Genomic DNA, 25,444 nt, shown 5'->3' with positions numbered 1-25,444 from the left:
AATAAGCAAAAAATATTTTCGCATCCTGACCAATGGTCTGTGTTGCGTAGGTATCGATCTCCTAATTCAATGCCTTAGGCCAGGAGTGCAATGCGTGGATGGGAGCCAATCACCCGACGCTTCCCGCGTTTTCCCCCCTGATTTCTCCAGGTACCAATTTAGAGCTGGGTCGACTCTGGCTGTGCATGCAGAGTCCCACAATTGACCCCCGTTCCAAACCAAATAAGCATGGATACCAAATAACTTGAAACCCTGACACCCGACTAGGACAGTTCAATAAGAAAAACCTATTTGTTAAATTTGAGAACGCATTTTCTACGTAAAATTCAAACATTAACAGTTGATTCCCAAATATAACTTTACCTTCAGAAGAAAGCTACACTATGTTATGCTGTTTAGTCATTTTATACTTTTGTAAAATAAAATTATATGTTTTTAGCTTCTTTTTTCTCACTCCATTTGTTTTACTTCTATGCCCACTACTAACAAAAACTTGAAAACTGAATATGAAGGTTTTTTTTCATTAAAATTTGAGTTTCCGATCTTTGCTAATTTATAAAATAAAAAAAGGTTTTTCAACTGAAAGTACGGAGCAACATTGAAATTTAAAACGAACAGAAATTATTACATATATGAGGGGGATTGCTCCTCCTCAGCACCTCGTTCGTTAGGCTAAAGTATTTTAGTACTTAAAAAAAGCTTCTTATTGTTCTAATTAAACGAACATAGTGATTCAGATGCCGTTCTTAAAGAATTTGGGCAGAATTCATCTTTAGCGTAAGGAGCGAGGTATTGAGGAGGATCGACTCCCCTCATATGCATAATAATTTCCTTTCGATTGAAGTTTTAATGTTCCTCCTTACTTTCAGTTGAAAAAACGGCACTGTTCTATTAGCTGGAACCCACGCAAGATAGATGATAAAAAAATAGTCAAACAGGTTGTTTCAACGGAGAATTTGATTGCAAATAGTGGTTTCTCACTGCGTTTACATTATTTAAACTTTAGTTTTTTAGGGTTTAGGGGGAAAAAAGGTACCTAGGTTAGGTTACGCTACGTGTTTAATATATGCTATGCTTCACCCCCCCCCCCTAATTTGCAAATATATAGCCGAAATTTGTTTCTAAACTATTATATTTTCATCCTATTTTACTTTATTTCATTAACATTAGCCAAACTTTACTTCTTGCGTGGGTTCCAGCTAATAGAACAGTACCAAAAAAACTTGTTTTGTGATTTGTTGGTGTGATTTTCATTAAGATTCTATGACTTTTAGGGGTGTTTCCCCCTTTTTTGAAAATCAGGCAAATTTGCTCAGACTCGTAACCTTTGATAGGCAATGATAAACTGAACGAACATTATGTAGCTGACATCAGCATAAAAAGCTAGTTCTTTTTATATATCTACTCATATCAAAATTTCGTTTTTTAGAGTTTTGGTTACTATTGAGCCGGATCGCTCCTTACGTACAGTTTGTTGCCACGAACTGCTTGATCAAGATGTATATGGTTGTATAAGTTTCTACTTCACCAGTTCAAACAATCAGGTTTCATTTTCATTGGCCTATTCAGGATAATGTCCTGTCATTGTCCCTGTCCTTCATTGTCCCTGTCAGGTTTCATTTTCATTGATAGTATAAAGTGAAGATAATTCATCATGAAGCGAGCTTATTTTGCCAAAAGTAACAAATTTGTGAATTTACTTTTGTCAAATGAAGCAATTTGATATAGGCTACTCAAAAATTGAGAAAATGAAAACACAAATTTTAAAGAAATTGAGCTACCAGAAATAACTGTTTGCTTTGCATATACATAGGAAAAGAAGTTCTATGCCTTACGTGGAGAAGTGCCAGCTGTTTACTTCTGTGCACCCCTTTGATTAATAAAATAATTCAGTCATAGCTTTATACCTTCATTCTAAATTAAATTTTTCTGGCAAAGTCCCAATCTCCGAAATCTTTAGAGCCTCTTTCTTTTCTTTGCTAATTTCCTCAGAGATTACCTTGGTTGTAAGCACTTACTTTCCGTACAACTTCCTTTTAATTGATTTTGCTGGCTGAGAAGGAAGTAGAAACTTCAGTTTCGGATGCAATGGGATAAATTTATATTAATTTCCTTAAACAAACATTAGTCATTTTATTAGCCAGGTTGCTTGTATGAAAAGCAACTTGGTGGGTAACTTTTTCCTGCCAAATTATTTAATTACCGTTGGATGGCCTTTCCATCGCCACCTTTGCCCATTCTATAAGCTAGGCTCTATGCGCTTGGATTTGTCACTGACTTGATGGGTAACGTTCTTCTGCCAAAGTACAAGATCAATTATTTAAAATTATTTCATTACCTTTGGAGGGTCTTTTATTTGCCACCTTTTTGTATTTTAATATGTAGCCTATTCATATTTGTGTGAGTCGCCAACCTGAGGATAACAAAATGAAACGTTGTTATGTTGAAAAATGCATACTGCAACATGCTGAAAATTCAATTGAAATTGCCTAATTCAATTAATATTAAAAGTATCACTTTCCAATTAAGAATATCAGCCTCATTCAAAGGAGTGAAATAATGACTGAAAAACTATATGAGCCCTTTGGACAAGAAATTTAATTTAATTTAATTTGTTCGTTTATTTAAGCTCATGTTTATCATAGTAAATATATCTTCTATATATATACATTACTATAGATAATTTATATTATATATATTAAACAATAAACTATACTATAAGGTAAACTATAAATTAGTTCTATTTATTTACTATTCTTTTAATTCTTTACATTAAGTTTTGTAATTTAATTTTTTACATGGAGCTGATTTTTTGTAAAAGTCTACGGAGCAATCATGGAATGAGTCATATATATATATATACTAGGTTTCATTTGTAGGTTTCAGAATTGTAGAAGGAAAAATAATGGTTCAATTGGTTTAAACTTAGAATTTGCGTTCCTTGGGGATTGGTTGTGTATATCTTGCGGTATGCAATCTTACCGCATGACTTACCTTTTTAAGCTGGCAAACTTTGCGAATTATATTACCAACTTATTTTATACCAGTTTGCAAACAAAAGGGGTAGGACAAAAACTTGAACAGAAGGATGCATATGGTTGTGGCACAAGGAAAACACAAGGGAGAAATGCGCCAAGGTTTGAGCACACTGCTAGAAGACGCGTCATTGTCTAAGGTTCTTTGAAGAAGGCAACATCCGCTAAAGTTTAGCTACTGGCTGATAATTTTCATCGGTTTTGTATTAAAAACTTCTGTATAATTGGGCTAAAATCGCGGAAACAGACATTCAAAAAGAATAAACGGAACGGTAATATATTCCCTACAGAAAAACAGAAAAAAATCTGTCTTATTATTTTGTTTATTTGCTTTACTTGTTACTTAGTTTATTTGGTCTACGAAGTACTTGTAATGTAATCAGACCTGCCGCTTTTTCTCTTTTGATCATTGGTTTCGCCTTATCCGCATCCGAACGCTCCCCTTATTCCAGTTCCGTTTTCCGTAAAAACCGAACAAAAGTTACTAGTACTTAACTGGCAATGTGAAGCACCATTTTATATAATAATTTCATACAGGAAATTACCTCTTCTAAATGTTAAATAAAAAACTATTTTTTTAAATTGAAAGTAAGGAGCATCATTAAAACTTAAAACGAATAGAAACTTTCGAATATGAAAAGGCTGCCCGCTCCTTATTACCTCGCTCTTTATGCTATTAAATAAAAAGCAATTTTTTTTAACTGAAAGTAAGGAACGACATTAAAACTTAAAACGAACAGAAATTATTCCGTGTACGAGAGGGACTGTTCCCTGCTCAACGCCCCGCTCTTTACGTTAAAGTTTGACTGATTCTGACGACTCTGCTTTATAAAACAATAAAAAACTTTAGCGTAAAGAGCGAGGCGTTGAGGGGACAGCTCCTTTCATATAAGGAATAATTTCTGTTCGTTTTAGGTTTTAACCTTCAGTTAAAAAGAACTTGTTTTTTTAATTTAATTTCTGAACGTGTTTGAATTAATGCAGGTTTTGAATTTGGCTCACAGTATATGAATAATTAAAACTAAATTTGCATATTAATTTTACTCTTTTTAACTAATAATAACCTTATAATAACATAAGTTTTATTTTGTTCCAGTTGTTTAAGAATGAATCCCGAATCACAAAGGCTGTTTAATTACAATAATAACCTCTTTTAAAAGTTAAAAAAGAAACTTTAGCGCAAGAGCGAGCTATTCAGGAGAGACAACCCATCTCATATACGTAATATTTATGTTCCTGTTACGTTTTAATGTTGCTTTTTACTTTTAGTTGAAAAAACTTGTTTTTATTTAATTACTGATCGTTTTTTAAGCAATGTACAAAAATCCAGATCCCCCTCCACGGAAAATTCCCTTCCCCACGAGAAATTATCTCCATAGAAATATTCTCCCATGTAACTTAAATTAGCGATATTTGCGGTACTAATTTTGTAAGGCATAGAAACAAAACAGCCAAAGAGGTCGAAACTATTTTTATGAAAATGAAAGTCACAAGTTGAGCAATTCTCAAATCACTGAAATAAATGAAAAAAAATCTTTAAAAGATATATGTAATAATTTATGTTTCTTTTAAGTTTTAATGTTATTCCTTACTTTCAGTTGGAAAGAACTTTTTTTTTTTTTTTTAAATAACAACCACAATCCGAAGACATACAATATCTTTGGTTTATCATCACATAAAAACCATAGTTATGAAGCTTCTTAAGGTAAAATTAAATGCTAATTATAACATTAAAACTTAAAAGAAACATAAATTATTACATATATCTTTTAAAGTTTTTTTTTCATTCATTTCAGTGATTTGAGAAATGCTCAACTTGTGACTTTCATTTTCATAAAAATATTGACCGGAAATAACACAAACAAATTATTACTTATGTTGGCCATTATCTAACAAAATTCGAACTATAGCGTAAAGAGCGAGGTATTGACGAGGGGGTGAAATTTCTCACATAGGTAAAATACGGGGTTCACCCCCTCGTCAATACCTCGCTCTTTACGCTAAAGTTCAAAATTTTGTTCCAATTCTTTAAAAACAACCTCGGAATCACAAAGGCCGTTTAATTAGAACAAATAGCTCTTTGAAATTATTAAAAATAATTTCTTATTGGTATTGAAGAGGGGACGAACCCTCTCATATACGTAATAATTTCTGTTCGTTTTAAGTTTTAATGTTACTCCTTAATTTCAGTTGAAAAAACTTGTTTTTTATTTAATTTCTGATTGTTTTCTAAATAATGCTGGGAAACCCAGTATCCCCTCCATAGACATTCTCTTGCCCCATGAAAAATTCTTTCATGGAAAGATCCTCCCACGTAACCCCATCGTCCTCAAAGACATAGTTATTAGATGTTCCCATTATGCTGAAAAAATGGCTATCTCAAAATTTTGACCCGATGACTTCGGGAAAAAAGAGCGTGAGAGGGGGCCTAGTTGCCCTCCAGCACTCTCAAGAGCCCTCTCTCTTTTTTGTTACGCTGAATCTGATGGTTTGATTTTTCCTTAAGATTCTATCACTTTTAGTGGGGTGTTTCCCCCTTTTTTCAAAAATAAGGCATTTTTTTTAAAGGCTCGTAACTTTTGATGGGTTAAACTAAATTTGATTGGATTTAAACTAAATTTGATTTGAAACTAAATTCCACATTTTTGCAGATAGGAGTTTGAAACCTCTAAAGTAGGGTTCTCTGATATGCTGAATCTGATGGTGTGATTTTCATTAGGATTCTATGACTTTTAGAGCGTGTTTCCCTCTTTTTTCGAAAATAGGGCAACTTTTCTCAGGCTCGTAACTTTTTATGGGTTGGACTAATCTCGATGAAACTTATATATTTAAAATCAGTATAAAAATCTTCTTCTTTTGGTGTATCTATTTGTATCAACATTTCGTTTTTTCGAGTTTCGGTTACTATTGAGCCGGGTCGCTCCTTACCATCGTTACCACGAACTGTTTGAAAGTTTGAATCTTTGTCAAAACTCTGATTGCCAAACTAAAACTTTCCTAGAACATTTTATTTCCGATAAAATGAGCCCTCTCCGATCTTCTAGGATTTCTGGTTCGATACGATCACCCATGAAAAAAAGAATAAACACGCATCAGTGATCTTCCTTCTGGTAAAAAAAAATGCAAAATTCCACATTTTTTTCTATAGGAGCTTGAAACCTCTTCAGCAGGGTTCTCTAATATACTGAGTCTGATGGTGGAATTTTCATTAAAATCACTTGTTGTTTCGAGGGTGGTTCCCCCTTTTAAAAAAATGGAAAATCTTCTGAGGTTCGTAACCTTTGATAGGTAATATTATACTTGATAAGTCTTATATATTTTGAATAAGCATCAAAATTCGATTCTTTTGATGTATCTATTGTTATCAAGACTGTTTCTTAGAGTTTGGTTACTAGTTAGCCGCATCGCTCCTTATTTAAAGTTCGTTACCACGAACTGCTTGAAAATATAGAAAAAATAGAAAAACTGTGCTTTATTTGGTTTTAGCATTTTCTTTTTTTTTACTTTCTTTTGTATTTATAAATTTACACCAACCAGATAAAGCTAGAGCTCGTTTTTAGGGTTTCTGAAGCCGTTCGACCAAAAACACAAGACACAATTAACAAAGAATAATAACAAAGAAAATGAGAAAAATAACAGAAAAATAAGAAAAAAAACAGAAAAATAAAGAAAGAAAAATAACAAAGGATTATTACAACTAAGCCAAAAAAACCAGAAATAATAGACATGAGCAAAAAATCATGTGGAAAATGTACAAGGTTCTTTGAAATCGCATGTTGTCTGATTCTATGATTAGCTTCTATTATAGTTAGCCGGGAACATAGCCGGGAACAATATATCATTTAGCCGGGAACAATGCTTTTCTTGGTGCTTATCACTCAGTTAAGCAGCTGATCTTGCAATAACTGCATTATCTGATCACTTTGTCTTGCAAAATATGATTCTTTAGAAAATTTCTGAGAAACGTGTCCAAATAGGCTTTAGTGGAGAATTCTGCTAAACAGCGGATTGGATGTCGCCCACTCAATGCAGCCTTTGTTTCCTTGCTTCTCTTAGTAGCTCACAATTATTTCCCTAGTAAAGTATGCTCAATGTTAAATTATTAATAGCTTATTACTGCCTGATGAAGCAAGTTAGAAATATAGACAATTTTTTCACCAAGACTTTCGCAGTGATAATACTCCGAAAAATCAATGAAGGAAAAACTTCTATGCAGGAGAAAAATGTATGTTAACTGAACAAAATAAATGTGCATATCTCAAATCAAAATTGATCTATGTTTTCAATTTTTTTTTTATTTAATTATTTTCTTATAATTCTTGGCAGCACTTTGGACTAGAGAACACTGCATCAATTTTTAGATACCTAGAGATGCTCAGGCCTGTTTTTTTTATTTGATTAATTTAACTATAATGAAATAAATTAGATACAATTTTGAAATTAATTTTTCAATTCGTTTTCTGGAAAAGAGGTTTACCCAAGATAAGTAAAGAGCCATATTAAAAGCTAAAATAAGCAGAAATGAAGTCAAATTGTAATTTAACGAACAGATTAGCTGACAAATTAGTGCTGATTAATGTTTTTCCTATCATTTTCTTTTCATTTCAGTTTTCCCTTTCTGATGTACAACTGTGGCGTTAAATAAATTAAAAATAAGCTCATTAATAAACCTATCTTTATCTTATCAGGATATGCGACTTTCTATACCCTTCTTTCTTATCTTCTTTTTAATGTCAAAAAGTAATTTCTAAACAAAACCTTTCTAAGAAGAGTAAGGACCTGAGACCCTGTTTCAGAAAGCCTAAAACGAGCAGAAATAAAGAAATCTGATAGTTCAAGCTTCAAACAAACAAAGATCAAAATAAACTGTCATGTCAGACATAAAGATAACATATACTGCTGTGAATGAATATAAGAATCCTAAAAATAACATAAATTAAAATGAATAATCAAGCTAAACTCATATAAAGAGGCTTTCAATGCTTAAAATTAAGAGTGATGTTACCCCCTCCCCTCCTCTCAAACCCTCTAAACCGTTTTAGGTGTCACTCGTGTTTTATTGAAAACCGTATACATTTTAAGCAGTGTGGTTTTTATTTGTCAAAACTAAATACTAATATAAATAAATATTTGTCAAAAAAATAAATAAAAAAAACACAATAGTAGTCAAGATTACTGGAAAGAAGTAATCAAATAGCCTGATTATTTATTAACAACAGCAAACATGAAGGCCTGGCTGATCTTCTTCACAGACTTAAATTCACAGCTATTCAAAAACAATTATTCTTACACAAAACACATATACAAATACTATTTTTTTGCAAGGAAAAATCTTTTGGCTGTGGCCTAGAAGGCTCCGAGATGACTTGCATTTCGAAGCGCAACCGGTTTATATCCCATAGGCAGGGAGCAAAATTTCTTATTACAAAAGAAGCTCCAGTTTTTTTTTTCTAAATTGATGTACTAGATTCGATGCTCCTTGTGTATCATGATTATGGAGATCATGATATCATGATTATGGAGATCTTCTTTGCACAAGTATTTAAGAGGATTACCTCAAGTCGCAAAATCCCTTTTTTGCAATCTAGTACAAAGTAACCTTGAAGCAACGAGGAAAGCCTCAGCTTCTGCTCTTTCCATGAAATTCCTTCCCATGTTTGAACAGCAAGCAATATTGAGATGTGCCAAGAAAGTCCCAAGAACCTTGTACAAATAATCCAAGGGCGTTCATTGAAGATGAAATTGATTCCCAAGGCTATTGTCCCGGAACTGGGAAAGATTTGATCAGCGCGTTTAAAGGCCCATTGACGGCCCAAATCTAGAAAGTGAAGACAATAGCTGCGAAATGATACTCAACTTTCGAAAGCCGTTTCAGAAAGCCATCTCATAAAATTTTGCTTAATCAATGGTTTATAAAAAGAATGCCCTGAAAAATGGACTTTAAACTTCGTTTTTTTCTTCTTTTTTTATAAGCTGATAGCTTGTTTCACGATGATTGCCTTTTACATACTTCTCTGATTGGTAAGAAATTAACCTAACCCTTATCCGTGCTGAAACTACTGCTACTACTAACAACTCACCGCATCACCAGGCCACCACATCTACGCAAGCTCCTCCTCCATTCCAATCTATTCGAAGCCTCCCTTTTTACACCCTCCCAGGAAGTTTCGATTTCCTCTAAATCTTTCTTTATGATGTTTTCTGACCTCAGACGAGGACGACCTGCTTTCCAAAATTATTTCCAAATATAGTGTAAAATTAGGTTTCCCCACACTTTCTCCCCCGAGAAAAATGCTGGTTTTTGACATAAAGCAAAATTGCACGAAGTTTTTTTTTATGTTTAATTTTTAGTCGTGCTTAATGTCGCACTGCGGGTTATTTTAAACCCAAGGCAGATATCACCCCCAGAAACTCTTATTCCCTTTCTCTCTTTACTTTAAAGTTTACCCTTAGCATATAAATCCTTCAACAATACTGGATCATTTAGGTATATTAACTTCACGCAATAAAATAATATTTTTATAAATACGAGGGAGGCTGTCGCGCCATCAAACGCCATTTGTAATGAAATTCAATTTGTTATTACAGTGGTATTTGTGAAGTTTGAAGAACGGAAAGTTTGAAAACATAGCCTATACACACAGTTTTAGGCCCTACTCAGGTCAAAATTAATTTTTTGCGGCATTAAATGGCAAAAACAGGATCTTTTGGTCCTTAAAAAGAACTAGAACCTTCTTTATATTCTAATGAGCCTTCTCCCGATATTCTAAGATGACGGGTTCAATGCAATCACCAAGGAAGAAAAATACTTTTCCTTGACCATCATTCTCGGTAAAATGCAAAAGTTTTTTTTTCACCTGCATCGTAACCTCTTCCTAGCCCCCTTTTCTAAAATTATGTAAATTCTTTTATATTAATATATTTTAATGGACAAAACTAAAATTAGTAAATTAGTAAGGATTCAAAATTTAAAGTAGCATCTTCTGATGTTTTTATTGCTTATTTTCTTATTTTAGAGGTTACTATTGACATGGGCAATCTTTACAGGCTGTTTGTTTCTATGAACGGCTTGATACAGGTTCACTGTGAGCAGCACGGTCAAAAGCTGAACAGTCAGCACAAACAAACTGTTACTAGATTTGGATGCTTTATCTGAACAGCGTAAAAATCACGCATGGTAAAAATGCCTGAACATACATATACAATTATATGGCCCTGGAAAACTTGCAAAATATCGTTAGAAAACTTTAATGTAAAAAGTTTGATAAAACGTCAACAAAAACAAAAACACAACAATTATTAAATTCTAAAAATTGTCTAGTTAAATTTTTCCCATCGTAGACCCTGGGCATGCTGGCCTGTTAAAAGTTTTGTAAGGGCAACTAAGGTAACGACGCTTCTAAAGAAAAATTCTTCATTCTATTGCTCAAAAACGAATAATAAAGAACATGATTTGTTAGAGAACAATGTTGCATAATTTCATTGTTCCAATTCCAATCTTATTTCGATTCCCTTTCTAGGGAATTGCAGCCATCTAATGAAAGGGGAGGGACATAACCCCAAATCTTCGACATAATGTTTGTTTTATCCGAATTCAATTTTGTGTACTGTTTAAACAATATATTTAATTTATCTTTGCACAATTACTGTGAGAAGGGTAAAAAGGACAATAATAACGGTGCTTCTTACAGCACAAATGCTATTACAAAGGTCTGATTCACAAAAGCAAATGAGGATATCAGAAGTTCGTTTTTCAGCTATATCACATCCAATTAAATGCTTTGATCCATAGTAGGTACTGTCATATGAACAACCACGAATCTCTTCAATTGTTCCTAGAAACAAAATATAATCAACTGACAAGGAAGAAATTCGGTTTTCGACCCAAGCAGCCGAGCGAACACTACGATGGTTCGGACACCTACTTCGAATGCCTCCGCACATACCTGCGGAAACTATCAATGACTTCGACCCTGTCGAAGCCGGTTGGAAGCGACCTCGCGGCCGACCGAAGAAACGATGGTCTGACAGCCAGTCCGAGTTCCTGACGATGGCAAATATCAGGTTGAGCGATGTGCAAACGCTTGCCATGGACCGAAGTGGATGGAGGAGGCAGACGTCACTCTCTACGCCGAGCAGCGCCCGGCAGGAGACATAAGTCAAAGTCAAGACAAGGAAGAAAGCATAAGCCTAATTCTAATGTACACCAAGGCCGTATCCAGGGGGGGGGGGGTAGGGGGGTTTGACCCCCCCCCCCGAGATTTTCGTTTGACTCTTAAAAACGTAACAAAAATGGACATAAACAAATTTGGTATGCGTTTTTTTTTGTCTAAGCCCTCTAATAAATAGTCAATGCCATCTAGCATTGCCCAGTAAACCTTAAGGTTCATTCTAGCTACTTAAACAAAAGAATTACTTCTGCTTCTCTTCGTTTTGTTTATTTCGAACTTACATTGCTCTCCATAAGAAACATGAATCAAAAATGGAAGAATAGGCATATATGTACACAATTTTTCTAGCCTATGTTCTGCATGCTAACCTAACCCAAAATATTTAATAACGCAAAAAAAGTTAAAAATCAAAAATAAATTGCTTACTTTTGGTAAATTCCAGATTGAATCCAAATTAATTTAGACCTTAAATCAAAATTTAAAGTTTTAATCGAAAATTCAGCTTCTTTCGCAAATATTGTAAACACAGGTTAAGATATATATTTACTCCGAAAGAAGCGATTTTAAGACAGGCCTGCAACTATAAATTGCACCAAAAGGAAGGCATAATTATATCACTGGACTCATAGCCCATTAGCCAGTCAACATTAAAAAGTAGTTAGACTGTGTTTTTTTTTCAATGATTATATATTAAATCTCGAAATGTTTTCAATTAAAAACACTATGTAAACCAAATTTTAAAAAATGTAATTCGGTATGTCAAATAGAGCTGAGTCTCTACTATGGAGCAATAGTAATATTAATATTACATGACCTAATAATAGTAATAGTAATAAGTAATATTACTATTACCCGGTTATGACATAAATTTGACATAAATTATTGCATAAAAATACCAAAAATTACACGACCAAGAAAAATATACCAAAGAAATACAAAAATAATTATGAAAATTATTAAAAACTAAAAAATTATGGCATAAAAATACCAAAAATTACAATACCAATAAAAATATACCAAATAAATATAAGATTTAAAGTGCCTGAGTCGCTAAAATAAAGAAGATTCTAGATGGCAACACCTATAATGACTGAAATGTTCCGAGTAGATTTTTAATGGTTTGTTTTTATGTTCGGTACTTGTATGACGTACCCCTTACCTCTCAAGTTGTTCATGTATTGACGCGCTATAAACCGGTTTCTTTCGCTAGTTTCTTTCAACTTAGCGTGAGAAAAGACAAAGAGAAGAGACAGAATAAATGGGAAACATTTAATTTTGGGCTACATATTTGCGCATTAGGGGAAAGAGAATGGGGTAAAATATTTGGACAGTGTGAATTCAAGAAACAATTCTTACTTCATAAAATCAGAATAACTGTAGCTAAAACATTTTGCATGCAGAGCCGCTGTATTTTACCCCCACCCCCTAATGTGTAAATATATAGCCCAAATTTTTTTCTAAAGTATTATATTTTTATCATTCTTAAGTATATCTTATTAGGATTAACCTAACTTTACTTATTAAGTGGCAGGGGGCATATCATACAAGTACCTTAGGTTCTTCTATTTTTTTATGTTTCAATAGTTTGGGCAAAAATATTGGCACTTTGTTTTTAGTTAAACTGTAAATTCAGTAACTGTGTAATCTTCAGTAATGGTGTAACTGTTCAGTAACAGCTTTCAAATCTTCAGTAACTACGTATTCAATTGAATCCATCCTAATTTTTATTTTATTTTCATTCTTTTTCTTTCTACCCTTTCGCGTTTTTTGTTTGATATAGTTGATTGTTCTCCTGCAAGGAATTTGTTGGTGTATTAAATTCTAATGGGGGGGGGGGGGAGGTTCAATTAATTCTTTAGTTGGTGATAGAGCAGTAGAGCAGCAGACTGCAATAGAGCAGTTTGGTTTCCTTCAGCTCATACTTTTTGAGTAGCTTTCTTAAATAAAATCCTGATTTAACCTGTCACCAGTGCTTCAATATTATAGTATATATTTATTAATCTTATTCAAGTATAAAACAATTTTTGTAACAAATAGGAATGGGGTAAACAAAATAAAGTTTGAAAAAGCTCACCAATCTGTATATTTTGAAACTGAACTAATTTGGTCTAAGCAAAAATGGTCTCCTTGTTGAATATTTCTAAAGCTGTTTTTTAGTGTTTAGAAAAACCAACTATCTCGCTGTAGCAAGAAAAAAAGCAATGCAAAAGTACAAAACAAAGTTGCTAAAAAATAAGCCGGGTTCTTGTATAAAAGATAAAACCAAGCATAATTTTTTTTTTTAGTTTCCAGAGACACTTCAGAACTAGGTAGCAGGTGGCAAAGGGGACAAATAGTCTTTAACAAGGATGTTCTTTTCAGTAAATTATAAAAAAATCCACATTGGATAATTTAGATTCCCTTTTGTACTGTTCCAAATTATATTGATATCAGCTCACACATCCAAGCTGTTTAAGTTTCTTATTATTATTGTTTGAAAAACTAAAACCAAGAATATTTAAATGGGAAAAAAACTAGAATACCATAAAATGATTTGTTATAGCCTAAAAAATGTGTCATAAATTACCGTTTGAATAAGTGCTAGTTTTGCTACAAACTTGGCCAGTTTGACAATCCACAATGTAGCCAGACCAAAAGCGAGAATCGCGCATATTTTGACAATTCCAATCTTCCTCTTCGTGAATCCCACACTGATAACATCTTATGCATTTAATAAAGGGTATTTCTAAATATATAAATACATCAAGTAAATAAAGAAATAAACAGACCATAAGAGAAGATTAAAGAGCGATCAGATGCAGCTCTTGTGCTGCCTAAATAAAGAGCCATATCCCCCCATTTATTCCTTTTTTCCCCGACCACTTCGCAAAAAAGCGAATATAAACTTCGGAGGATCTATGTGTGAATGGAAATTGAAAAATCTAGTTATAAAAGTTCTGTCCCATAGCCTTCCATGAAATCGGATCAATGTTTTCAGAGCCTCAATTGCCAATTGCTTAAGAGCCTGTTTTATAGTGGAACGTTGGGGCATGTTTGATTTTGGGTGTCCGATTGACTTGACATTTATGCGAACCGTTCTTAGGACCAATAGGAACACATATTTTGTTGAGACAGGAGGGTGTTAGGGTGCCTGGAAATGGGTCAAAAACCTTTTATACCTGATCATTTTGATCCTTAGAGTCGTAAGTCCAAGGTCAGGGGACCCTAACGTTAAAAAAATCATCGTCTGGGTGGCACGTGCCCCCAAAAAATGAGACTTTAAAAAGGAGCAATTTTTATCCCATCAGCTCAAAATTTGTATCCTAAAAATTCACAATAAAACTATTAATAAAATATTAGTTCATCCGAAAATAAGGTCCTAATATAAAAAAAAATATTACTTCACCTGAAAATAAGGTGCTAAAAAGGCCAACAAATTTCTTTCTGAAGAACTTGAAGCTTAACATTATTAGTCCTGGCAAAATGGACCTCACTGTACAAGAAAAATTATGTTTGGTGGCAATAACGCACCCAAACTGCGGCCCAGGATTAAGAATGTTTTCTGCATTTAGTTTGAAAGTTTACACAGTACTTTCTGGGAACCGCAGATTCCAACTTAGAGGAGGTTGCAAGCGGCCCAGTAATAGACCTAAACCCCTGTCATTCTGATCAGTTTGAAACTTGCATTGACAATCTCCTTGCCAAGAGGAGTATATTATAAGAAAATTTGGGTTTGGGGGCACGGTTCCTGTGAAATGAGACCCGAAAAGGGGGAAAAAATTTCTCCTGAATGGCTTTCTTTTATAGCTTATATCTCCAAGTCCTTGGGCTATGAGGACTCCAATCCGCTAAAGAAAGGGGAAAAAATATTGGTTCCCCCGTAAAGGAGCAAAAAAGTGCCAAAGTAACAAAAATTCAACCGAACAAGCAAGTCAGCTTAAAACGAATAGAAGTTACCATAAGCATGAATAGAGCCACAACCATAGCCATATCTAGGGTGGGGGTTAGGTGGTTTGAACCTCCACCCGAAATGTTTTTCCCCCTCGTAAAAACGACATAAAAGTGAATATGAACATATTTTTATGTTTTTTTAGTTTTTTTTTTGGTTTAGAACCCCCCCCCCCCCGAAAAAAATCCCGGATATACCCCTGGCCACAACCTCCTAATTTTTTTGAAGGCTAAAGAGTCATTCCGCTTTACTGAAAGAAATATATATTTTGTACAGTTCGAATTTCTTATAATTATAAAATTGAAAAATTAGGAATTCCCGAGACTTCTTGGAATTAATACCATTACATCTTTAAAAATCAATCTATTTATATTAGTTCCTTCGTTTTTATTCAATTCAAATTTCGTTTGAAATATATATTTTGTACAGTCGAATTTCTTATAATTATAAAATTGAAAAATTAGGAATTCCTGAGACTTCTTGGAATTAATACCATTACATCTTTAAGAATCAATCTATTTATATTAGTTCCTTCGTTTTTATTCAATTCAAATTTCGTTCAATTTAATTCAGCTAATTTTTCAACTAAAAAAAACACGAATGGGATACATTATTGGCACTGGATTTATGCTGAATTTTGGTTTTACCCACAAGTATGACCATAATGTGGCACGGGTAAAGATCGAAATGCAAGAGTCCCAGAGATTTGGTTGGAATATAGAATTCAGGATGGAATTTAGTTCTTTTAGATTTTTTTTATATTGTAAAAAACAAGTAATACAAACAAAATATCGGGGGTGGGTCATACCGCCTTTGAATATCAAGAACTTCGTAAAGTTTTGATTTTCTTCAAAATCACTTAATATACTTCTATATAACCGGATACGAAAGTATACTGGTCGAATAGTTCCTAAGATGGGCAAATTGGTCCAAATCTTATTGATTAAAAATAAAAATCTCTTACCTTTTTTTTGCTGTCCATTAGCGATTATAAATATATATATATATATATAGTATATAATATATATATATATATATATATATATATATATATATATATATATATATATATATATATATATATATATATATATATATATATATATATATATATATATATATATATATATATATATATATATATATATATATATATATATATATATATATATATGTATATATATGTATATATATATATATATATATATATATATATATATATATATATTATATATATATATATATATATATATTTTTTTTTGAATATATATATATATATATATATATATATATATATATATATATATATATATATATATATATATATATATATATATATATATATATATATATATATATATATATATATATATATATATATATATATATATATATATATATATATATATTTTTATATATATATATATATATATATATATATATATATATATATATATAGTAACATATAAGTGTGAAACACAAACGTGTGAGAATAAAAAAAAATAAATAAGACTTTTGGACATAAAATCCAAATTTGAAAGATACAACAAAAATGTCTAGAATTAAAATGTAAACCTTAATATTATTCATGAGATACTTTCAGGGGCAGATCCAGTTGTAGGTTTAGGAACACATGGTCCCCCACTCCACTAAGGTCAAAAGTTGCACTTACTACAGGGCTGGAGGAGCAACAAAAATAGATAAGGGAGCCAAATTTTATATCGGTTCCACCCAAACATTAGTTCTCCATCCACCCCTCTTTACTTTTTGTCACAAGCACAATGTAACAGTAGGATTTTGTTGTGCTCTGACTTTGACATCAGCAAAACTGAACATTTACATTTGGTTTTATCTTTGTTTCGGCTTTTATTTATTTTTAACTCTTAATGAATTAGTGTTTTTTTCGTTGTATTCCTTTTTTCAAGTCCATATTATCTTAAAGTATAAAGGACATTAAAATGGAAACCTTCTTTGGTCTCCGGCTCTATTTATTCCTAAGAACCTCAATTTTTTAAAGATTTTTCTTTTGGCTGTTCCAAAATTATGAAGTTTTTAGGGCAGGACCACATTTTCGTCAGTTTTGCAACGCTGACCAAACTGAATTTGACAACCCTTTTCGCCGGCAAAGCTCAGATACTAAAAATCCGTTGATTCTCAAAGACCTATGCTACCCTTTCAATGGAATTTACACATCCTTATAATGTTTAAGGTCATATGTGTTTAGCTTATTTTATGTTGATCTCTCACCCACGATTCTTTTTTTAAATTTGGTGCCCGCTATGACTACCAAATCTGCATAACTGCACATATGGAAGCTTTATAATAAATAAATCTATTTTAAATGTATTAAATAAATTCAATAGTTTATATTAAATACATCTATAATAAAGAAATCTAATAAATCTATGTATTATAAATAAATAAAAAATAAATCAAATTCTTAATTTTCTCAAATTTCACTGTCTCTGATGCTTCAAATAAATTTTTCGGTTATTTTCAGGTCTTCTACGCGAGTATTCCGTGTTGGCACACAAAATACCTTATGGTTGATGTAGGGGAATATTTGTAACATAGTTCAAAAATGAATTTTCAATCTCTTGTAAAATTAGGATGCCATGATGGACACCCATTGACCCAATGGTTCGGGAACAATGACATAATGCAACAAATTGTTTTTATAACTGATGTCATACGTTGGTTTTATGTACAATAAAGCAAGAGTGGCGTAAATTCATTTGAATGAAGAGGGGCAAATGTATTTTTCGAAATCTAGGAGGGGAACAATTTTGTTGCTTTTTCAATTTTTTTCATTGAAAATACCAAAAAATATATTTTTAAGTAAAATTATCTGAAAAGGACATTTTTCAAAACAAAGGGGGATACAAATCTAGGGTGAATGCCTCCTTCCCTTTCTCTCACTGATACTCCCCGAAAAACAAGTTAATTTAACTAAACATAAAAAGAAATTTCTTCAATGACAGTGAAAAGAAAGATTAAAACTCAAGATGAATAAAAAAAATCTCCATTAAAGGAGGGCTGTTGTCTCTCCCAGCCCCCCAATGTAAGTATGGTCTATAAGTTACTCTGTATCTAATACGTCGGGTGTTTGGAACCATAGCACATTTTTTGCCACGAGTGGCGTAAGCCACCTAGCTTGGCGTAAGCCGCCTAGTTTACACCATCTAGTACTATTTTATTGGTTGCCCTCCCCCAAAGGAAACTATAAAATCCTGAAAACTACTTTAAAAGATTCTAAAATAATTACTTATGTCATCCCTAAAAGCGCATCACTTTACTTTATCCTCCCATCCCCCTCTAATCAGTCGCAGTTCCAGGGGGCGGGGGGAGGGGAGCACCCCCATAAAATCGTCTATAGTAGTGTAATTTACTTAATAACGCAAGTTTGCGTTAATTAAACTTGCTCCTAACGCAAGTTCATCGGACCAACCTATTTTTCACCTCCCCCTCCCCTAAAAAAAGTCCTGGGTCCGCCCCTGTTCCTAATTTCCAAACGTATAGCTCAAATTATATATACTCCATGCATATTCCATAGGCAAATGATTCTCTACAAATTAGTTGAATGGCAAACAAGCGACGAGAAATTCATGGAGTAAACAAAATTTGGGCTATATATTTGCACATTGGGGTGAGGGAGGGGTATAGTAAAGTGATTCATTTTTAGGAATGTTGTAAGTATTTTATAATCTTTTAAAGTAGTTTCCAGGATTTTATACTGTTTGCTTGTGGAGGGGCCAACCTCTAAATCTGTACCCACGATTTTTGAAAATGGATTGCCCTCCAAATATTTCTTAATAAGCTGTGGGTGCCGTTTTTTCCGTGGTGCTGACTGTCCTAATCGCTACAAATGAATTACTCAACTCTTTCCGATATAATAAGAGAAAGATTTGAAAGCATTAATTTCAGTTTTCGACGTATCGTGTGCACAGATCTTCAGGGCAAGGCAAGCAAGGAAAAATCAAACTGGATTAAACATAGGCAAAATTATAATTTGTTGGCTCAGCAGAGGGGGAAAGTAATCTTAAAAACAAGAATCTGTGAGAGAATTTTACCCATGCCATATGCTTTAGCGCTTCTGATAAATTTTCTGATGAATTTTTTGCGGAATAGTCCACACATGCACGTATAGTAGCAAAAATCAATTATCCTGAAAATGCCCTGTTTAAAGATAGTGAGATTCTTACGACTGTTAAAACAGTTGATTGTCCCGTTTAGTTTGCATATTTTAGACACTTTTCACAAAATGGCGCAATCTCCTCCAAAATATTGCGTTCTGAAGTAAAATCAATCCTACTATGCCTAGATCCACAATCAAATCAAGAATAATTTGTGGGTAAGATAAGATTTGTTCATAATTGATTAAACATATAATGAATACACGGCAAAGGTGTACTTAGAAATTTTTTTCGGAGTAGGGGGTAATTTTTCAGGGTGGGGGTTTACAATTTTCTTGTACATTTTACAACGCTTTTACAATCGTGTAGTAGTGTCTACAGGAGATATCTGTAAATAACGATGCTTTCAAATACGGCGTAAAACCTTTCCTACGTCATACGAAGCGAATTTTGTCTCGAGCTCTACACGGGATTTTGCCTTGCATAAGTTTACATTACGTTTGGAAAAATCAAAATACTAGCAACTAGATAGAATTTCCAAATGAGCAATAAATTAATAGAAAAAGGTACTTATGCATTATAAATACCACACCACTATACACGAAAGAAGTTAAGTTTGGTTAATGCTAATGAAATAAAATAGGATGAAAATATAGTAGTTTAGAAACAAATTTGGCCTATATATTTGCATATTAGGGGAGGGGGGGTAAAGCATAGCATATATTCGTACTTATGCATTATAAATAACCCACCGCTATAGACTGTACAAGGAAAACAGACAGGAAACCAGAAAAACGGTATTTGCTAGATAAATGGATCGCAAAGCGTGATTTCTTATGTGTTTACAATATCTAAACTGTTGCTTTTTCGGGGGTCTAGAACCTAATCTAGGTACCCCCCCTAAAACCCAATAGACAACAGTTCAAATAGTGTAAACACATAAGAAATCACACTTTGCGATCCATTTATTTAGCAAATACCCATTTGTCTCGTTTCCTGTCTGGTTTCCTTATACAGTCTATAGTGGTGGGTTATTCATAATGCAAAAGTAAAAAAAATATAAACTTTTCTTAGAAAGCCTTAGACGCTAGGTCACACTTAAATCTCAACATTTTAAAAGTTTTAATTGTTTGTTGCGATGATTCTAGATAATGATTATGATGGCTTAGGGATTTTAGTCCGAGAGAATGTCTTAAGTGTTATACATAACGTAACTTAACTTAATCACTTAGCATAAAAAATTGCGTACGGATAATGAAAGCTGCTTAAGAAATGAAAAAAAGCCAACTTACTCGGTAAAAATAAGAAAGCCAATGTAAATACCAGCTTCATAACTGACTTTAAATATCAAATGATTCGTGTAATGAAACTAGTTTTTCTGGCATCACCATAATTATATTAGACCACTCGTGTTGCATTTAAAAAGAGATTCACCATATCTGTATTTTTCCTCTTGGCTGAATATAATTCAAATCAGCTGTTGCTGTGTTGTCTGTTGAATGTCATCGAGCTTCTTCAAAAATCCCACGATTTTCTATCGAAGATATAAGACACAGATGCCAGGGATTTGACGATGGGAAAATAATCTGGAGAAAATCCCCCGAGAGCGACTTGTTGGAGAATGGAGCTAACGGAGAAATTCTGAAAATTGAGAGGATTAAATGGAGGGATTATATTTATGTCAAACATTTAAAGCCTTTCAATATTGGCCAGTGACGGAGGGGGAATTCACCCCTCCCTCCTGGTTTGATCTATTGAAAACTGATTGTAAAAATTCAATTTGAAAATAGAGTAAAAATAAACCTCCCTCCCCCCAAATGAGTTGGGCTTATTCTGAACTGAGATCCAAGACCCCATCCCCCTCCTCCTGTTAATTTCCCTTCGGCATTAAACTGAGCTTTCTGAATTATCAGGCCTCCACCAGTTTCTTTCTGTATATCTTCTCACATTTTGTCCTATCAGGTTAAATATTTATTTAAAATAACCATGATTTGACAAAGTATTGCCACTATATACAAGCTAACTAGACGAGAAGCGAGAGAGCATAGAGACAAAAACTACTATTCTGTAAGAGGCCTTAAATTTATATTTTTTTGCAAAATATTTTAAAGTTTGGAAATAGCAAATTTAGAGATGGTTCTATAAATACCGGAACCATAAGATAGACTATGATTCTATTTCTCACTCATTTCAGCTGCTTTAAGAGAGGAAAGAGGTCTAAATAAGGACTTTCCATAATCCAATTCTTATGTCATTAAACTGATCCGGAAATCCCTTGATTTTTCGTAGAATGTATAAGAAACAGATTCAAGGGTCATGCTGAGACGATGAGAAAATAATCCAAAGAAAATCCCACGAGAGGGACGTTGGAGGAATTTTGAAAAATAGTAAAACTCAAGCAGGAACACTATATTTATACCGAAAATTCTCATGCTTTCCTTTCCTTTCTTGACACCGGTATGGTGTCTCTTAGGTTCCAAAATTTGTTACATTTAGAAATGGAATTCAAACCCTTGAGTGTGGGTCATATTACATAGAATACTTGACAAGAGAAAACTAGGAAATGTCACTCGTTTAATCCTGTTAAAAAATTGAGGGAATATCTTAGATTCCTGTGTGATTTTTCTAATATTCTATGTATACTGTCGTTTTACTAAAACTTTGGTTATTACCATGGAGTAGACATTGCTTTGGTAGAATGGCCTTGTTTAGTGTAGGATTAGTCGTGGTATTGCTAGATACCACTTGCTAGAAGTCAACGAGTTCTAGCGTAAAGTGGCGAGAGCAGCTGTAGCTACGGAGGTTAAAACGCTTAAAGTTGATTCTAGGAAAAGTGTGAGTAGCTTATGACAGAGGAAACTGACACTGGTGTCGTAAGAAAAAAACAACAACCATAAGCGCCATCTAGTGTTTGGTAACACTGGCCATTTTTTAAAGCTTTGAAATGATTTTTCTTTCAGGAACTGAGATTAGAAACTTGTTATTACACTAATTTTACCAACTAAACAAATTGAATTGAACAAATTATGCTATTCTTACTATTACACTGAAAAATGCCAAGTGTCGCCAAATGCTAGATGGCGGTGAGGTTTTTTTAATGTCAGTTCCCACTCCTGTAAGTCACCTATACTCTTTGGACTATAGTTCACCTATAATCAACTGCAGGCCAAAGTCCAAACACATTCTCTATATTTGGTTTATGTTTCCGATATATCATACTTCCATATCAAATGGAACACATTTTCATCTATACATTCTAACAAAGGGCAAGAATAAGCATTCTTTTTTCCTAACCTGATCAATATACTTTCTTCTTTCACTAAGAGGCAAACAATTAGCCCCTAATTTAATAGCTCATATCAATACATTGTAGCTAGAATATTATGAATACAGTTTTAACTACATACCAAATAAAAGTAAATCTAAATGTCAAAGCGCAAATGGCTACTGTTGAAAATAGTAGAAAGCATTGATCAGGTCCGGGAACTATTTTACCTGGACATTAGGAATTTCTAGGAAATGACACATCACTAACGAGATTCTCATGTAAAATTTCTTTGGCTTCTGGACGGAATTTCAGTTAGCTCGTACGCTTCCATTTTGACCGTACTCTGCCGGAACCTAATGTCTCAAGTCTTCGAGAAAATCGTGATACTGGTTTTTGTTTGACGAGACGAATAGATTAAGATACAAATTCGTCGACAATTTTTTTTTCCGAAGTCTGTTTTCTTACCGTCTTCACCATTCCATCACCTGCTGTATACTAGGTTTTTTAGTTCCAGTATTATTATTATTATTATTATTAATTTTTGACCCACTCTATAGAAATGTATAATACTTGGAGTAACACGAAGAAAAAAAAAATATATATATATTGCAAATCAAAATAGAAATCAAACAGTTCGTGGTAACAAACTGTAAGTAAGGAGCGACACGGCTCAATGGTAACCGAAACTCTAGAAAACGGAATTTTGATACCAATAGATACGTCGAAAGAATCAGATTTTAATGCTGATTTCAAATATATAAGTTTCATCAAGTGTAGTCCTACCCATCAAAAGTTACGTGCCTGGGAAAGTTTGGCTGATTTTCGAAAAAAGGGGGAAAGACCCCCTAAAAGTTATAGAACCTTAATGAAAATCTCACCATCATATTTAGAGTATCAGAGAACCCTACTGCAGCGGTTTCAAGCTCCTATCTACAAAGATGTGGAATTTTGCATTTTTTCGAGAAGAAAGATCACGGATGCGTGTTTATTTGTTTTTTTCCCCAAAGGTGATGGTATCGACCTAGTGGTCCTAGAACATCATGGAGAGCTTATTGGAACGGAAATTAAAAGTTCTAGTGCCCTTTTTAAGTGACCAAAAAAATAGAGGGCAACCAGGCCCCCTTCCACGCTCAATTTTTTCCCAAAGTCACCCGATCAAAATTTGAGATAGCCATTTTGTTCAGCATGGTCGAAAATATGATAACTATGTCTTTTAGGACCACTTAATCCCCCGAAGTCCCCGGGGGAAGGGCTGAAAGTTATGAACTTTACCCAATGTTAACATATAGTATTGGTTATTGGGAAGTATACAGTCGTTTTCAGGGGGATTTTTCTGGTAGTGGGGGGGGGTGGGGGATTATGTGGGAGGATCTTTCCATGAAGGAAGTTTTCATGGGGGAAGGGACATTGCTATGAAGGGGGCGCCGGATTTCCCAGCATTATTTTAAAAAAAGATAAGAAATTATATAAAAAAAACAAGTTTTTCAACTGAAAGTAAGGAGCAACATCAAAACTTAAAACGACAGAAAATATTATGTATATGATTGGATTCACCCCCTAGTCAATACCTCGCTCTTTAAGCCAAAGATTTTTTAGTACTTTCATAAGAGATATTTATTCTAATTAACGGCATTTGTGATTAAGGGGTTATTTTTAAAGAATTGGAACAAAATTGGAACTTTACCTTAAAGAGCAAGGTATTGACTAGGGGGCGAGCCCTCTAATATACGTATTAAAAACATATGAATATAGAAGTTCGGTACGTAAGTTAATTCGTAAGTTACATATATTTATTACTAATAAAAACGTTCGTAAATAAAATTAAACAAGTATCGAGAAAGCCATTTAACCAAATTAAAAGAAAAATTAATGTTCAAATTTTGTTTTAATTATTCATGTACGGTGAGCCAATATCATAACCTGCATTAATTCAAAAACGTTCAAACATTAAATAAAAAAAAGTTTTTTAACTGAAAGTAAGGAACGACGTTAAAACTTAAAACGAACAGAAATTATTCCGTATATGAAAGGGGCTCTTCAACGCCTCGCTCTTTAATCTATAGTTTTACTTTTTCACAACTCTTTTTTTTTAAACAATAAAAAACTTTAGCCTAAAGAGTGAGACGGTGAGTAAGGAACAGCCCCTTTCATATACGGAATAATTTCTGTTCGTTTTAAGTTTTAACGTCGTTCCTTACTTTCAGTTAAAAAAAACTTGTTTTTTTTTTATTTAATCATATAGAAAACTAGTTAAACGCTAAAATTCATAGAATGTAAATAAAAATCACACTATCAGATTCAGCGTATCAGAGAAGCCTACTAGAGAGGTTTCAAGCTCCTATTTGCAAAAGTGCAGAATTTGTTTGTTTTTTTTTGCCAGAAGAAAGATCACGGATGCGGGTTTATTTTTTTTTTTTTTTTCGTTTGTGTTTCCCAAGGGTGATCGTATCAACCAATTGGTCCTAGAACATCGCGAGAGGGCTCATTAGAACGGAAATTAAAAGTTCTAGTGCCCTTTTTAAATGACCGAAAAGATTGGAGGGCAACTAGGCCCCTCCCCCCGCCCCTCTTTTTCCCAAAATCGTCCAATCAACATTTTGAAATATCCATTTTTTTCATCATAGTTGAAAAGCCCAATAGCTATGCCTTTGAGTATAGCATGACCCCCCCCCCTCACAGTCCCAGGGGCAAGGTCTTTAAGTTATAAAATTTGAACATTGTTTATACATAGTATTTGTTATTGGAAGTATGCATACATTTTCGGGTGGGGGATGGGGACGAATTTTCTGCTGGGGGTTCCTCCACGGGTGAATTTTTCATGGGGAGAGAATTTTCCAGGGGCTGAACTTGTCAAAGCAAATCATACACTGGGGAAATTTGCCAGAATTCCTATACACAATTCTTTGAAT

The 25,444-nt window shown here is 33.4% G+C and overlaps 2 protein-coding genes across 11 annotated transcripts in view; one reads left to right on the top strand and one right to left on the bottom strand.

The window, feature by feature from the left end:
• Eaat1 (Excitatory amino acid transporter 1) overlaps window positions 1-25,444 on the top strand; it is a 225,597-nt gene that overhangs the window by 165,882 nt on the left and 34,271 nt on the right. The window lies entirely within an intron of this gene.
• Window positions 10,250-22,730, bottom strand: LOC148939756 (uncharacterized). Its single transcript, XM_089106440.1, has 4 exons — window positions 22,675-22,730; window positions 20,560-20,908; window positions 13,773-13,931; window positions 10,250-10,870 (listed from the first exon to the last, which is right to left on the bottom strand). Exons 2-4 carry the CDS (start codon window positions 20,597-20,599, stop codon window positions 10,665-10,667), a joined length of 405 nt encoding a protein of 134 aa, XP_088962566.1. The 5' UTR covers window positions 20,600-20,908; window positions 22,675-22,730; the 3' UTR covers window positions 10,250-10,664.

Source organism: Artemia sp. Qi Xiang Cuo, chromosome 20 (genome assembly GCF_049724085.1).
Source record: "Artemia sp. Qi Xiang Cuo chromosome 20, ASM4972408v1, whole genome shotgun sequence".
NCBI classification, from domain to species: domain Eukaryota; kingdom Metazoa; phylum Arthropoda; class Branchiopoda; order Anostraca; family Artemiidae; genus Artemia; species Artemia sp. Qi Xiang Cuo.
Note: the sequence above shows the minus strand (reverse complement) of the source record. Positions and strands in the feature narration are given on the sequence as shown.

Excerpts from the sequence above, each read along its gene's own strand:
- LOC148939756 (XM_089106440.1), bottom strand. The coding sequence starts at position 20,599 with ATGAAGCTGGTATTTACATTGGCTTTCTTATTTTTACCGA. Across the intron at positions 13,932-20,559 it reads GGCTTTCTTATTTTTACCGA|AAATACCCTTTATTAAATGC; the intron begins GTAAGTTGGCTT and ends TTATATATTTAG. Across the intron at positions 10,871-13,772 it reads AACTAGCACTTATTCAAACG|GAACAATTGAAGAGATTCGT; the intron begins GTAATTTATGAC and ends TTTTGTTTCTAG.